The sequence below is a fragment of the Oryctolagus cuniculus genome, chromosome 1 (assembly GCF_964237555.1).
Source record: "Oryctolagus cuniculus chromosome 1, mOryCun1.1, whole genome shotgun sequence".
NCBI lineage: Eukaryota > Metazoa > Chordata > Mammalia > Lagomorpha > Leporidae > Oryctolagus > Oryctolagus cuniculus.
In genome coordinates, this window is record NC_091432.1 from 13,155,684 (window position 1) to 13,172,187 (window position 16,504).

Below are 16,504 nucleotides of genomic sequence, written 5' to 3' on the forward strand. Positions count from 1 at the left end.
ACCTTGAGGTTTTAGCCACAGGCCCCTAGACCTCCAGTGTGGCCATCTGGAGAGGTTATGTGATTGCTTGTGCATTTCAGTACAAGAAAAAGCAGAGGAAATTGCTGGCGAGCAGAGCAGCACGGGGTCGGGGGGGAAAGTGTGAGTGAAACACGCTGTTCAAGCTCTTGCCACCACTTCCTCCCTCCTGACCATTATGAGCTGCTCCTTCTGCTCCTGGCATGGAGATTCATGTCAGGCCCACATTCCCATCACTTCCCTTTTCACTGTTTCCCTGTGAACCCAAGAGAGAACTTCCTTGTGCACAGCCATCCACAGGGTTTGGATCATCTTAGGCATATGACTATTCCAGAATAGCTTGCTTCTTTTTTTTTTTTTTTTTTGGATGTATGTTTGATGACTATTACAAAAGTGATGATTACTTAGTACTCATCCTGGTTTTATATTTAGTAGATTCTCCATTAAATTAAACTTTATTATTGTAAAATTACCTACATTATAAATCTTATTTTCAATTAAAATGTGTCAAAGGAGTAAAGACAGGTTCACTGTTGAAAATACAAAACATACAAGCTGGCGCCGCAGCTCACTAGGCTAATCCTCTGCCTTGCGGCGCCAGCATACCGGGTTCTAGTCCCGGTCGGGGCGCAGGATTCTATCCCGATTGCCCCTCTTCCAGGCCAGCTTTCTGCTATGGCCCGGGAGTGCAGTGGAGGATGGCCCAAGTGCTTGGGCCCTGCACCCCATGGGGGACCAGGAGAAGCACCTGACTCCTGGCTTTGGATCGGTGTGGTGCCGGCCGCGGCGGCCATTGGAGGGTGAACCAAAGGCAAAATGAAGACCTTTCTCTCTGTCTCTCTTACTCTCCACTCTGTCAAAAAAAACAAAACAAAACAAAACAAAACAAAAAACACAGAAAAGAGGAAAAAGTAAAGTAATTCATAAAACCTACCAACCAGATATAGTTAATGGGTTAGGGTACACCCCGTTAGTTATAGATATTTATACATACTTGGGGTCATGATGACTGTCTATTGTCCTTTTTGTTAATATGATGGCATAAGAGCTTCTCATGTCCTTCAAATTGCCTGAAATAATGGCTGTAAAATATTTTGTCATGTGGATAAAATACAATTACACCTTTGTTGGCTCTTTTAGCGTTTTTTCCCCACTTTTTTTTCCTTTGATAAAAATGAACAGGAAGATTTTAGCAAAAGAAAGAAAGAGAGAGAGGAAGGAAGGAAGAAAGAAGGAAGAAGGACAGACAGCCTGGGTACTTAGAGAGGCAGGAACATTTGAGATACAATTATCTATACTCACCTTGCTTGCATTTCCATTTCAGGAGACTGAATTCCTAATAGGATCTAGGAAAGATCTTAAAGAGTAAGAAATTGGGGCCAGCACTGTGGCATAGCAGGTAAAGCCGCTGCCTGTAGTACCGGTATCCCATATGGGTGCTGGTTTGAATCCTGGCTGCTCCACTTCCAATCCAGCTCTCTGCTATGGCCTGGGAAAGCAGTAGAAGATGGCCCAACTCCTTGGGCTCCTGCACCTGTGTGGGAGACCCGGAAGAAGCTCCTGGCTCCTGGCTTTGAATGGGCGCAGCTCCAGACTTTGCAGCCAATTGGAGAGTGAACCAGTGGATGAAAAGCCTCTCTCTCTCTCGCTCGCTCGCTCGCTGGCTCTCTCTCTGCCTCTCCTTCTCTGTGTAACTCTCACTTTCAAATAAATAAATAAATCTTTTAAAAAAAGAGTAAGAAATTGTCAGCATATCTCTACAATTGTCCTGCTGAGGGGCCTGGGAAGACAGCAGAGATGGCCCAGGTATTTGAGCCCCTGCTACCTGTGTAAGATACCCAGATGGAGTTTCTGGCTCTTTGCTTCTGCCTGGCCCAGACCTGGCTGTGTGGCCACTTGGGGACTGAACCAGCAGATAGAAGATCCTTCACCCCACATCTCCCTTTCTCTTTGTTGCTCTGCTTTCTTTTTCCCTCTGATTTCAAATAATTAAATATTTTTAAAAATGAGCAAGCTCTCCTTCTGAAGAATTATCTCTGAAACAGTTAGAGGTGTGCAGATAATTCTGCAAGCTTATTAGAAATACTTGAGTATTCAACTGTGATCCCAGTTCTGATTTTCCAAATTCTGGGATCACAATTGAAATATAAATTCATGACTAGCTGATTAATAAACTAATTGGAACATCCTGTTCAGAGCTTTGGTTTTCCTAGCCAAGTGTGGACTGCACACTGGGTGACAGATGCATCCCTCTAGGGTGGATGATGTAGGTTGGCCCTCCCCCACAGCATGGTGGCTGTGGCATGAATAGACCCAGATGTGGTATTTCTGGCCTTTCACAACACCGAAGAGGTTTCACTAAGATGGGGCTAGCATTGTGGCATTGTGGCATGGCAGGGTAAGCTGCTGCTTGCTTTGCTGGCATCTTATATGAGTGCTTGTTGGAATCCTGGCTGCTCCACTTCCGATTCAGCTCCCTGTTAATGTGCTTGAGAAAGCAGTGTAAAATGGCTCAAGCCCTTGGGCCTCTGCCACCCACATAGGAGACCTGAATGGAATTCCAGGCTCCTGATATGGCCTGGCCCAGCCCTGGACACTGGGATATTTGGGAAGTGAATCAGGAGGGAGAAGATCTCTATTTCTGTCTCTTCCTTTATCTCTGTAACTCTGCCTGTCAAATAAAATACATAAATTAAAAAAAAAGATTCCAGTAAGAACTAATGGATCTCAAACCATGAGGCTATACAACTGGCCTCATTCTTTTTTTTCTTTTTCAAGATTTATTTATTTATTTGAAAGGCAGAGTTACAGAGAGGCAGAGAGAGAGAGAGGTCTTCCATATGTTGGTTCACTCCCCAAATTACTGCAATGGTCGGAGCTGCACCAATCCAAAACCAGGAGCCAGGAGCTTCTTCTAGGTCTCCCAAGCAGGTGCAGGGGCTCAAGCATCTGGGCCATTTCTACTGCTTTCCCAGGCCATAGTAGAGAGCTGGATCAGAAGTGGAGCAGCTGGGGCACGAACCGGTGCCCATAGGGGAAGCCAGCACTGTAGGTGGCAGCTTTACCTGCTATGCCACAGTGCTGGCCCCTGGCCTCATCCTTTCTAAAATCATTTATCTGCTACTTCCATGACAATCCAAGGACATTGAATTCCTCAGAACTTGCTTTCCAGGATGTATACAGGTGATAATGTAGTGATGTCTGTGAAATGAATTATGACTTTTTTCGTTTTTTTTTTTTTTTTTTTTGGACAGGCAGAGTTAGACAGTGAGAGAGAGAGAGAGAACCAGAGAGAAAGGTCTTCCTTCCGTTGGTTCACTCCCCAAATGGCTGCTATGGCCGGCGCGCTGTGCTGATCCGAAGCCAGAAGACAGACACTTCCTCCTGGTCTCCCATGTGGGTGCAGGGCCCAAGGACTTGGGCCATCCTCCACTGCACTCCCGGGCCACAGCAGAATGCTGGACTGGAAGAGGAGCAACCAGGACAGAACCGGCACCCTAACCCAGACTAGAACCCGGAGTGCCAGCGCCGCAGGTGGAGGATTAACCTAGTGAGCCGTGGCACAGGCTGACTTTTCTCAGTTTCAACACTGCCTCTGGTTCATTAAGGTGTAACTGGGAGCTTCCTTAATTCCCTTGGATTCCCATAGTTACCACTAGAACTATGAAGGCACACTCCAGTTGTCCCCAGGAATTAGCCGAGCAGGGCTTCAATTCATCTGGGTACCAGAGCAATAGGTCTGATTTTGGTTCCAAGTACCAGGTCTAATAAACCTGGCAATCGGCGCCGTGGCTCAATAGGCTAATCCTCCGCCTTGTGGCGCCGGCACACCGGGTTCTAGTCCTGGTCAGGGCGCTGGATTCTGTCCTGGTTGCCCCTCTTCCAGGCCAGCTCTCTGCTGTGGCCTGGGAGTGCAGTGGAGGATGGCCCAAATGCTTGGGCCCTGCACCCCGTGGGAGACCAGGAGAAGCACCTGGCTCCTGCCTTCGGATCAGCGCAGTGCACTGGCTGCAGCGCACCAGCCATGGCGGCCATTGGAGGGTGAACCAACGGCAAAGGAAGACCTTTCTCTCTGTCTCTCTCTCTCTCACTGTCTACTCTGCCTGTCAAAAAAATAAAAAATAAATAAATAAACCTGGCAATCATCACATGAAAGGAAATTCATGAAATTATGTTTTCCTACTGAGTTGTGGCTTTAAAACATGTGTAATGAAGAACTACATTCTTCTTGATGCACCTATACTGATTACATATGCTTGACAATGGGATGGAAAATTAAAAATATAGCAACAGATATCAAAAGGTATTTCCACTTGCACATACATAGATCATATACAAAGGTGTATACATGTGTATTTATATTCCTTGGCCACTGTCTGCTTTTGATAAATCAAAATCTAGATTATATTGTACCTTTTTTCTTTATTTGAGCATCTCCATCTGAAAGCAAACACCGAGAGTGTGAGGCTGCTTGCTGTCACTCTCAATGCTTTGGACAAATGCAGACTGTGATACCCTGGCATAAAGCAAACAGAATCCTCTTTGGGTCCCTATCGCTCTGCTCCAGATAATACCATCTCCAATTCCCAGACTATCAGGGCTTACAACACTGGAACCCCACAGGATGTGTGTCCAAGGTTGTTATCTGTCTGTGGGAAGAGCCTTCACCTCAGGTGAATGGGAAGTGCAGAGCTGGCCTTGGCCTACACTGGTCTGGCGTGCTGGAGGCAAGGTGTCTCAGCAAGGGCGATATTGCCACTCATCGCTGCATTTCCAGGAAAAGAAAACTGAAACCGCAGATTCCTGGAGAAAGCAAACAAGGAGAATTCAAAACAACAAACCCAACAGAATGAAGGGAAAGCAGACCCAAAAGTCTGCTCGAGGAAGTGGTGAGTGTGGGGTCATTCTTTTTCTAGGCGTCCACCACAGCTTCAGAGTAATTAGCAGAGGTGGAGGATGTTAGAGTGGTGAACTGTTAAGGGTTCAGCGTCGTATTTACATATCCTGTAGAGCACAATGTCTAAAAGTCCTAATGGACCATAGTATTCCAATTACCCCTCACTTCCCCATTTTGCGATTCTATTAGCTTAAAGAGGAACTGGTATCTCTAGGAGAACTTGAACTTTCTGTTTCAGCAACTGCTTTCTTTGCTAGCGTTTCAGTTTGCACCAAACTTACTGGCTGCTGCTTAAGGGTAGTATGCGACTGGGGCTGTCTGAGCCATGAAGAGCTTCGGCATTGCTATCCTCTTTGGGACTGTGGCAGCCTGGGCTACAGCGGACAAGCCTCTAGCACAGACAAATGAGGCTGGATTTCAGCAATGCAAGGATGCCTTGAAACTCCCTGTCCTGGAAGTCCTACCTGGAGGAGGCTGGGATAATCTGAGGAATGTGGACATGGGACGGGTGATAGGTTTGACTTACACCAACTGCAGGACCACAGAGGATGGACAGTACATCATCCCTGATGAAATCTTCACCATTGCTCAGAAACAGAGCAACCTGGAGATGAACTCAGAAATCCTGGAATCCTGGATGAATTACCAGAGCAGCACTTCCTACTCCATCAACACAGAGCTCTCTCTTTTTTCCAAAGTCAATGGCAAGTTCTCCTCTGAGTTCCAGAGGATGAAGACACTTCAGGTGAAGGATCATGCTATCACCACCCGGGTTCAGGTCAGAAACCTGGTCTACACCGTCAGAATCAACACCGCTTCAGAACTGAGCTGGGGGTTTAAGAAGGAGCTCATGGACATCTCTGACCGTCTAGAGAACAATCAGACAAGGATGGCCACCTACCTGGCAGAACTCTTGGTCCTTAACTATGGCACCCATGTCATCACCAGCTTGGACGCTGGGGCTGCTCTCATCCAGGAGGACCACATCAAGTCCTCCTTCCTCGAGGACAACCAGAACAGTCGTGCCACCATGACTGCCTCTGCTGGAGCTGCCTTCCAAAACATCTTGAACTTCAAATTTGAGGAGAACTACACTTCCCAGAATGGCTTCACCAAGAGCTACCTCTCCAACCGAACCAACTCCAGGGTGGAGAGCCTCGGAGGGGTACCTTTTTACCCCGGTATCACCCTCCAGGCCTGGCAGCAAAGCATCTCCAACCACCTGGTGGCTGTGGACCGTGCTGGTTTGCCCCTGTATTTCTTCATCAAGCCGGATATGCTGCCTGACTTGCCAGGCCCCTTGGTGAAGAAGCTGTCTAAGACAGTGGAAACGGCTGTGAGACGTTACTATGCATTCAACACTTACCCTGGCTGCACAGATGTTGATTCACCCAACTTCAATTTCCAGGCCAATATGGATGACGGCTCCTGCGAAGGGAAAATGACCAACTTCTCCTTTGGTGGGGTTTACCAGGAATGCACGCAGCTCTCGGGGAGCGACGCTGTTCTCCTCTGCCAACACCTGGAGCAGAAGAATCCACTGACTGGTGATTTCTCCTGCCCCTCTGGCTTCTCCCCAGTCCATCTTCTGTCCCAGATCCAAGAGGAGGGTTACAACCAGCTGGAGTGTCAGCGGAAGTGCACACTCCTCATCTTCTGCAGGAGAGTGTGTGAAGATGTTTTCCGGGTGGCAAGGGCTGAATTCCGAGCTTTTTGGTGTGTGTCCAGTGGCCAAGTACCCGAAAACTCAGGACTACTCTTTGGGGGCCTCTTCAGTAGTAAAAGCATCAACCCCATGACCAATGCACAGTCGTGCCCAGCTAGCTATTACCCACTGAGCCTCTTTGGAAACCTCAAGGTGTGTGTTTCTCAGGACTATGAGCTGGGATACAGGTTTCTGGTCCCCTTTGGAGGGTTCTTCAGTTGCATCGTCGGAAACCCCTTAGCAGATTCTACAACCTCCAGGGATACAGGCGCACCTTCTCTGAAAAAGTGTCCTGGGGGCTTCAGCCAACACCTAGCCCTCATCAGTGATGGGTGCCAAGTGTCCTACTGTGTCAAAGCCGGGATCTTTACGGGAGGACCTCTGCCCCCCGCCAGGCTCCCGCCTTACACACAGCCACCCCTCATGAGTCAGGCTGCCACCAACACCGTCATAGTGACCAATACTGAGAATGCCAGATCCTGGATCAAAGACACCCAGACTCATCAGTGGCGGCTGGGAGAGCCTTTGGAACTGCGTAGGGCCATGAAGGTTGTTCATGGGGACAATAACGGTCTGTCAGGAGGGGCAGCAGCTGGGGTCACATTTGGGGTCACCACCTTCTTGGCAGCTGTCATCGCCCTGGCTGTCTATGGCAGCCGGAAGTACAAGAAGAAGGAATACCGAGCAATAGACAACGAGAGAGAGAGTCTAGTTCCAGACATCACGGTGACTGGAGACACCCATGCCAGAGGACAAGAGCAGAGCCCAGCTTAAACTTCTCCAGGAAAATGATTTCTCTCTTCTGCAACTAGAGCTTCAAGCATATCTTTCATGACTTCCATCTCTATTTCTGCCCTGCTAAGTACAGGAGAGGCAAGTGCAACCAAAGCAGGTATAATTTTGTTACCTCTTGTTCAGATATCTGTGCCAGCAAATTAATGAAGCCACATGGAAAGGCTGGGGGTGGGAAGAGGGAGTTATTGTGGTTTTTTGAGCAAAATCTATGCTGGGAACTAACCCATGAAGGGGGGGAATCCCTTTCCAGGTGTGTGTGTGTCATCAGTGATGCATGTGTGTAAAAAGAGAGGGGGATGTTGATATTTGAATTTGGAAACTGTACTTTTAATCTGAGGTCTGCAGTTTTCAATTTATGAGCTGCAAGAATTTTGGCTTTTAAGTACTCCCCTCTCTCTATTTTGCTTTCTCCCAACTGTCTGACAATGAAGACTTGCTTAGACCAGACCACTCAAAAAAACTTCTCACTTCTGTCATCAGATCCTCAGAAAATATTTTAACACATCAATTTCCATTAAGAGGGCAAAGAGGACAGATGATTGGATGACAAGGAGTAAGCAGAGAAAGTGAAAACATGGGAAAGATTCTGCTGCTCAGGGGAAGTTGGAAGTCTTACCCTCAGCCAGCTAATTGATTTCTTCCTTTTAGCTCATCATAAAGGGGCACCAAGAAGAGACAGAGCTGGATAGATCAAGCATTACAGTGTCATGTTCTTTCCTCTTCCATGCATGGCCCCTACCTTCCCTATCTTCCTCTCACATGCACTTACACACACACACACACACACACACACAAATAAGCAAACATCTAAAGATTACTGTTACTTCCTCCCTAAAGTCAAAGCAGAGTAGAAAGCACCAGTAGGGCACCTACCTTTTCTTTTACCAGCAGAAAGGGGGTTGACATGGTCAAGTCCACATTTTTAAATGAATTGAAAAAGACATCTAGCATCACTCACTTCAGTTCCAAGCTGACTTCCCTGGGGCATCTAGCAGAATGCATGACTGTTACCCAGCAATATTGGGGGCTTTGCTCAATTTAGCTCACATAATTGTTAATTAGCTCCACATAATTCATGTTCCTCCACAACAGTTAAAAAATTTGTATATTTACTTACCAAATCAAGTGTCATTAGTGAACTCGTGTCCCTGGAGGATAATTTGTTCTTTTTTTGTTAATGCTTGCAATTAAGGTCTAGGGCTTACTCTTTCTCTTCCAACTCAGATACAGAGAAATGCAGAATGGAATTTGAGCCCCGCTCTCCAGGTTGCACAGCCAAGGACTCTGATTTCTACAACCTGAGCATTTAATTCTGCCTGATAAGCACTCACATGTTCTAAACCTCTGGGTGTTCTGTGGGTTCTGGGTGTTGTGTATGTTGCAAACAAGCTAACCACTTTTTGGCAATTACTGACTTTCCAGTGGCTTCTTTGAAGATTACTGGGTATAACCAAAGATTCCCAGACCTTTAATGTAATAACTATCCACTGAAAAGAACAGTTCTTCACACACTCACATTTTTACTAACCAAGCTGCATAGCAACATGAACTAAAATATGTACCAGGGAACACTCTGACTGTTCATCCCTATGAAACCAACATTCACCATATCATTCTGCAAAGTCAGAGCTTGAGGGAGAGTTCAGAACCTCTGCTTTCAAGTCCTGGTGGTCTTGGGCAGGATCTGTGGAAAGATCCATCCTGGCTTCCAAGAAAACCACATCTGGTGAGCTATGAAAAGTGGAGACAAATTCGGAATGATAAAGGTGGCTCTACATATGCATTTTACTTTTATGTTCTCACTAGTCTCAGGGTGATTATTACTAAACATTTATTTGAAAACAACAATACACTATGAGTGATTGAATCATATATTATCTTGTGTTCAGGTGAAGGGACCCTTAAAAAGTAAATGTTTGGGGCAGCAGGTTAAGTGCTATCTGTGATGCGGACATCCGATATTGGGGGGAGGGGGAGCATTTCAAGTTCTGGCTGCTCCACTTCTGATCCAGCTCCCTGCTAATGTGCCTGAGAAAGCAGCAGAAGATGGCTCAAGGACTTGGGCCCCTGCCACCCACGAGGGACATCTGGATGGAGTTCCAGGCTCCTGGCTTTGGCTTGGTTCTGCCCTGGACGTTGTGGCCCTTTGTGAGGTGACCACATGGATGGAAGATATCTGTCTCCCTTCTCTTTGTCAAATCTGCCTTTCAAATAAATATTTTTTAAACAAGTGAATGTTCATGATTTTAGAGATGACCGTTCTCCCACAAGATCACTTACTCATTTCTTCATGCCACATATGTAATCTGCTTCTTTAGATGGACCAGGAATCAAGCCAGGTCAGATTTGTGGGTGGAGAACATGCAGAAATTTCAAACAAAACACAGAAAAGGGACTCCCCCATCAGCATCCAGGGGAAGGTTTTGTGGTTGCTTATGGACTCAGGGAGGTAACCCAATATTTCAGATAGATGCATGCATCTACAGAAAGCAGAAGGTCAACAGTTCTTTGTGGTTGTTCATTTGCCATTTATTGTTCTGCACATACAGCTCATGAGCACCAGGTGGCGATGTCCTCTCACAGAGCAACACCAAGGACTTAAAAACACACCAGTAACAGAACAATTCACATCAGGACATACACCTGCCCTCTCCCAGAACCCCCACCCCCACCCCCACTCAAATGCTGGGCAACCACAGACAAGGAAAGGGGGCAGGGGGCCTTTCTTGTGCCACATGGGCCTTCCCCCAATCCTTTCATGCACATGACAGTGCAACACCAGGATGAGTACTTCTGACCAAGTATAAAACCACAGAGGTCCAGATTTTACAAAAAGGTGGAGTGGGGTGGGGTGGAGAATGAAGACACAAAGGCACACACAACCACATATACACAATTAACCTTTCAAGGGATGAGCTGGTCTCCAGCCCCGTGCATCAACCCTGGAGATTCAGGAAGGGTGAAACCATACTGCTGGTGCTAAGCCCACGAGAGGAAAGGCGTAGAATCCACTGCCCGGCCAGGGGAGCACAGCAGGGCTTTCGGTGGGACAATGCCCTGTGCCACAGTAGCAGATGCACAGGGTTCTGCTGGCAGCATTCCCGCCGAAACCAAAATCGTGCCTTTCAAGGTAGGCACGAAAGAAGGAGCAGACGTATGCCCCCTGCCTTGCCTTGCTTGGCACAGTGTTATGGAGGAAATTCAGGAACTCTTCTGCCTAGAAAGTCCCACAAGAAGAACGGCATGAGGATGAGGTAGCCCTGGCTGAGCATCCCCAGAGAGTAAGAGAACAGGGCACAGAAGTGATCCGAACCTAGAGGGAAAGGCTCGAAGTATGAAGATGAACTCCAAAGTGGTGGTGCCACTGGAGCCCTGACTCTCTGGCATAGCCTCTTGTTGGCTACCCCTTGCTCACCTCTGCCACCTTCTGCCTGATGCAGAGAAGCCAGGCTCTCCCCAGTGCCCATTTCCAGCTGCCAAAGTGTGTCTTCTCTTCCCCACCTCCTACTGCCTCACTGTGTTTTCCTACCCCTGGGTGCCGAGGGCAGGCATGGTACTAAGCCTACCTCAAGGCTCTCCAGTAACCCCTGACACTTGCTAAGTGTATGGGCATGGCACTAAGCACCGTCGGGATGTCTTTCATTTAGTTCAGATGTTTCCTTCCCGACTGTGGCAGGAAATTGCCCCATGGTGCAGGGAGCCCAGGACTGGTGTGCTGGTAGCTGGTGAGGCCAAACGGAGAGGCTGGGACTATGGTGGCAGGAACAGTTCCTCCTATCAGAGCTCCCTCTGGTGGAACCAATAAATACCCCAGGGCCACTTGGATAGTGAGATAAGACTCAACACCCGCGTGTCCTGTCCTGGAGAACTGGGTGACCCTCAGGCGAATGCATTGCCACACCAGTGTCAGAATGGCCATCGGCCCAACAGGAAGTTGGTCTCCCATTCTAACATCAGTACCATTTTGAAGGTTCTTTTGTTTCAACTTGCCTAGCATCAAAAACCTTCCAAATACTATGGAACATATATGCATATATATACGTCAAACCCCCAAAACATGAGGTATATAAATCGAATTAGTATCCAGAGGAACTTCCCCCAAACACATAGTTCAAAGAACCCACTTTCAAAGGGGCAATTGGGTTTCCCTTCTTAATCCTCCCTTTCTCTCCTCCCTGACCCTCAATTCATTCTTTAATGGGAGTCAAAGGCAAGAGTAATGGGCGGGAGGAGATAGTCAGGGTCTGGCGACACATCCCAGATGCAAACTGGACCAGACCATAATGGGTTAGTCCAACCCAGTTAGGAATGGGCTTAAGAGGCTTCCTCCATGCTGTAAATCAATTTGTAATAGATGAGTGTGATGAGGGGCCCAGCACCATCTCTGGGCTTTGAACAGCCAATTTGCATGGAGACAGATGGAAGCCCTCATAGACAAAAGACTGATCCTATCTCAAAAAGAAATATAAAAAAGGGATCAGTCTAGCCCTCAACTCATCACATCTTCCCAAGCACAGTTTTGTCTCCATCAGGTCTAAGCTTACTATGGGATAGGTTGACAAAGGGTGAGGAAAGTCAAGGACCACAACTAAGCTGTTTGATCCCTATCAGAACTGGGGTCTGGCATCTTCCAAAACAGAGTGAGGACTATGATAGGACTGTGCACCCCCACACACATACACACATACACAGATGGCACAGAGCCCAGCATGGGCTCCACTCACAGTGACTTCATGAAACTCATGGAATCTTTGAGCTGGTCTGGGATGAGTTGGGAAGAAGGCTATGGGCTCCTCTCCCTGAGGACATTTCAGATGCTCAGTGGACGTAGGCTCTGGTTTGATCAGAGAGGGGTTGGAAACAGCATCATGGGATGCCACCCCAGAGAGGAATCCCAGAGCCCAACCATCCCCACGAGAGAACCAAATGCCTCTTTGGGCAGGTCAGAGGCGTGAGGAGGAGGGGAGGGTCCGGAGAAGCCAAGGACTGTGATGAGAGCTGACCATGCTCCCAGAGGCTCCTGACCCTCGCAGCAGGAAGTGCTTCCTCACTCTACACCGAGGCATCTGATTTCTGGTGTCACAACAGTTGAGCGGTTCACCCCTTTGCTCCCCAACCTTGCACAGTGAGAGCTCCCTGCCTCCTGAGGAGGAGAGAAAAGCAAAACTCCACTCTCAAGCAGAGTGGAAGCAGCAAGAAGCCGGCTGAGGCCAGGAGCCTCAGGCTTCACAAGGCCAGGGTATGGAGTGCCCTTGCACGATCCGTACCCTAAGTGTGCTGACCATGCCCCCTGCTTGGGGCGTGGGGAAGGGGTGAGGGTTCCTTCCTACCCAGCACCAAAAACTCCATGGGAACAGACCCAGGATGGCCCTCATCCCATGTCCCCTTTGTGTTGGATGAGGCTTATGAATGACAACATCATATTCAATCTATCTCCCCCTGGTGGCTGGGAGGGGTGAGGGATGGAGACAGGACAGGAGGGGAGATGAGGGAGTCGAGAGGGCATGGCACCAACTTCCACCTTGACTCTCCTCACTTTTCACCCTGTGGTCCCCATGGCACCTCCCATCTCAAGGCCCTTCCAGCTTCAGTCCTTGTCCTGGGTAGTACTGTCCTCAGAGATGCCCTGGGCAGCTAGTTCAGCCAGTACATTATCCAGGTAATTGGCGTCTGGATAGCCATGGCCAGTGAGATTAGAGCCAAACTCTGTCTTGTGGTGGACCTCGTTCCAGATGACGGTGTCTGACTCCCCTGTGGTGCTGGAGGTACCAATGGCAAAGATGAGACGACGATCCCAGGCCACAAGCAGCAGCTTCAGAACCTAGTGGGACAAACATGGGAGACCCAAGGTAGACATTCAGTGTCGGTCAAAGGTTTTCCTTTGGATGACAAAGTCCTTCCAAAAGTCCCACCCCTCCTTGCATCATGATGCCCTAAGCAACACAGTGAAAGACAAAGACATTTGAACTTGCAGTCGGGGAGCTACAGTTGAGTCTTGGCTTTGTCACTGAATAACTGTGTGACCTTGGAGAAGTTGCAGCACCTCTCTGAGCTTCTATTTCCTTATTTATAAAAAGGCAGCGGTACAATCTGCCTCTAAAGGTATGAACACCTTATGGGGCACTGTATGAAAAGCATTTTCATGCTAGTGTCTGGAACACGCTACCCAATCAATGTAGGTTACCAGCAGCAGAACAGCTGCATTGTGAAAAACAGGATCTGGTAGCTGCAGGCATTTATGACTAAGCACTTTGGGAGCTCTGCCTTTTGCCATCACCACCACCTAATTAATTTACCCACAGCTGACACTGTAGAATAGTTCTCTGATGACATCTTAAAGCACTTTGACCTCTTCCAAGCTATTTTACATTTATTTGCTCATCCGTTTCTCACAACCACACTTGGAGCCAGGCATGGCAGGTGCTATTAGTGCCCTTATTTTACAGATGAGGAAACTGAGGCTCAGAGAATATGTTGTAGGCTGTAGAATGTTCTCATTCAGCTAACTGCAAAAAAATAAAACTTTGTTGAGCAAGACTAACACCTGACCCCCTGTTTCAGGTCTTGATCAGAAAGCACCCAATGAATGTCCTTAGTTCAAAACTGGGCTATTTCCATCATGGTGTGGGCTGGAGGAGAGAAATCATTATAGTGGTAATAATTATAACAGTAGACTTAAAATTATGAGCTACCATTTCCCAAGTAAACACTTTCAAACTGCCAGTCATTGGGTCATATAATGTCAGAACAAATGGATGAGATAGGTACTCTCTCATTGTCCCTTTTTTGCAAAGGAGGAGAGAGAAGCTGGGAAGATAAACGATGTGCCTTGGTCTTATAAGTTGGTCTTACAGTAGCAGCCAGGGCTGGGAGGGGGGCTCAACTTCATGGCTGTCTGCCTCCACAGTCCACAGTGTGAGGCATATTCTGTTGATTCCCAGAAGGGAACAGTATAGATTTCATGCAGGAGGCTGCTTCTGAGCTGAGCTATATGCCAGTTCCCACTGCTCATCAACAGCCAAACTAGGACTTGAGCCCAGGCTGGTCTGGCTCCTAAGTTCATGTTCACGTTACACCTAAATCTACAGGTCAGCCCACAGTCAGGGTTTTGGAATGCTGATGTGAAGAATGAGAGAGAGGGGAACATTGAGGCCCATATCAGAGCAGGTTTTATGTGTCAAGAAAAGAAGATTGTGCTTAGTGAAGAAAGGAAAAGCCATGGAAACAACTGCTTGTTTTTTTATTTAATTTCTTTTGAATAAAGGAGCTTGATGTTAGCAACTGTGCTTTGGGATAAGTATTCTGGTGGCAGAGAAAAGATGAAGAAGCACGAACTAGTTTGGCAGTGGAAGGATCAGAAAAGGAGGCAGGTGGTTTGGAAGGCAGTGCAGGGAGGAGTGGGCAGAGCGGATGTTGTGGGTAATATCTGTGTATATCATTGGCTTAAAGATGGAGGCCTGGGGGAAGAGCAGCCCCTAGCAACAGGGCTCTAGATTTAGCTGCAGGACTTTTAGCCACCAGCTGGGATGTAAGTGGGGGCACAGAAACCTGGCTCTGGAAGGTGCTGGCACACTGCCACGGTGTGGTTGGTTCTCTCATTGTTTCAAACACCCTGCTTCCTCCCTGGAAGTGGAGACCACATCCACTCCCACTGTGATGAGGCCTGAGGTGCCTTCCTGGAGGGAGCCCGGTCCCCGCCCCTTATCTGACTTGACTGAGCCCATGACAGGTTGAGCAGCAGTGACAAGCCTCCAGGAGCTCTAAGAGCTGACACACACCTGCGTGGACTGCCTCTTGGTCCTCATCCCGATTCCATGGGTAGGGCATGGATCACACTGAGGCCACTCCTTTAGCGTGGGTTCCGGGATGTGAAAACACATGGAGAAGACGGAAGCTGCCTGCTAGGATCTGAATGTTTATGCCCCTCCCAATGCATCTACTGAAATCCCTACACCCAAGGGAAATGGGTCCTTTGAGAGGTAAGAGGTAAGTACACCCCCATAAATGGTATTGGAACACATCCAAATCATTTGAGGCCCCTTAGCCCTTCTGCTATGTGAAGACACAGCAAGAAGACACTATCTGTGAACCAGAAAATGGACTGTCGCCAGACAATGAACCTGCCAGAGCCTTGATCTTACACTTCTCAGCCTCCAGACTGTGAGAAATAAATTTCTGTGTTTATTAGCCACACAATCTATCGTGTTTTGTTATAACAATCTGAACAGACTAAGGCACTGACCCCCAGCAACAATGCAGCCATAGTCACTGACATGCAAGGTTTATGAAAAAACGTGTTGAAGTCAGATGCTGACATTTGGAAGGGAAGCTACCTAAACACACTTCTCGCCCAATATTTTCCCAGAGCTCCCCTTAGGTCTATGGTTCTTATCCCTTTTGAAATTATGAAAGACTGTGAAAACCTGATTTTATTGGTCTCATACACACAAAAAACCATAATTTAACAATTTTAATGTTAGAGTTCATAGAATCACTACAGTCTGATAATGAACCCTAGGAATCCAAAAACTCAATGATTGTTCCCTCTGCCCTTTGGGTAAAAGTCAAAGAATGCAAAAGTGCATAAGAAGAAAATAACCCATCACTGACTACTAGCTTTAACGTGTTGTCAGATCAATGAAGGATCTTGTTCAGATGAAGTAAGTCTTATGTATTTCTTTTTTATGCTTTTACAAATTTATTTGAGGGAGGAAGAGAGAGAGAGAAACCAACCCCACATCTGCTGGTTCACTCTCTAAATGCTTGTGGTGGCCAGGACTGGGCCTGGGATGGGGCCAAAGCCAGGAAGTAGGAATTCAACCCAGGTCTCCCATATGGGATGCAGGAACTCAATTACTTGAGCCATTACCGCTGCTTCCAGAGTCTGCATCAGCAGGAAGCTGGAGTCAGGTGCTAGAGCTGGAAGTTGAACCTAGGAGTACTCCAGTGTGGGGCACGAGCATCTGAACAACTAGGTTAGACACCCACTGCTGCATTTCTATCATTGCTGTTGGTTCCAGGATCAGACTGTATGCAGTAGAACTCTAGACAAAGGTTCCTTCAACAAACTATTGCCAATGATATCCTGA

At 47.6% G+C, this 16,504-nt stretch overlaps 2 protein-coding genes across 2 annotated transcripts in view; one reads left to right on the forward strand and one right to left on the reverse strand.

Moving 5' to 3' along the window:
- Positions 1-5,132: 5,132 nt before the first annotated feature.
- MPEG1 (macrophage expressed 1) lies at positions 5,133-9,645 on the forward strand. Its single transcript, XM_002709176.5, has one exon. It carries the CDS (start codon positions 5,241-5,243, stop codon positions 7,392-7,394), a length of 2,154 nt encoding a protein of 717 aa, XP_002709222.3. The 5' UTR covers positions 5,133-5,240; the 3' UTR covers positions 7,395-9,645.
- A 277-nt stretch (positions 9,646-9,922) lies between these two features.
- DTX4 (deltex E3 ubiquitin ligase 4) overlaps positions 9,923-16,504 on the reverse strand; it is a 33,455-nt gene continuing 26,873 nt past the window's right edge. The window contains exon 9 of the mRNA XM_051854367.2: positions 9,923-13,236. Coding sequence (XP_051710327.1) covers positions 13,003-13,236 — 234 coding nt within the window. The 3' untranslated portion in view covers positions 9,923-13,002. The remainder of the gene's footprint in view (positions 13,237-16,504) is intronic.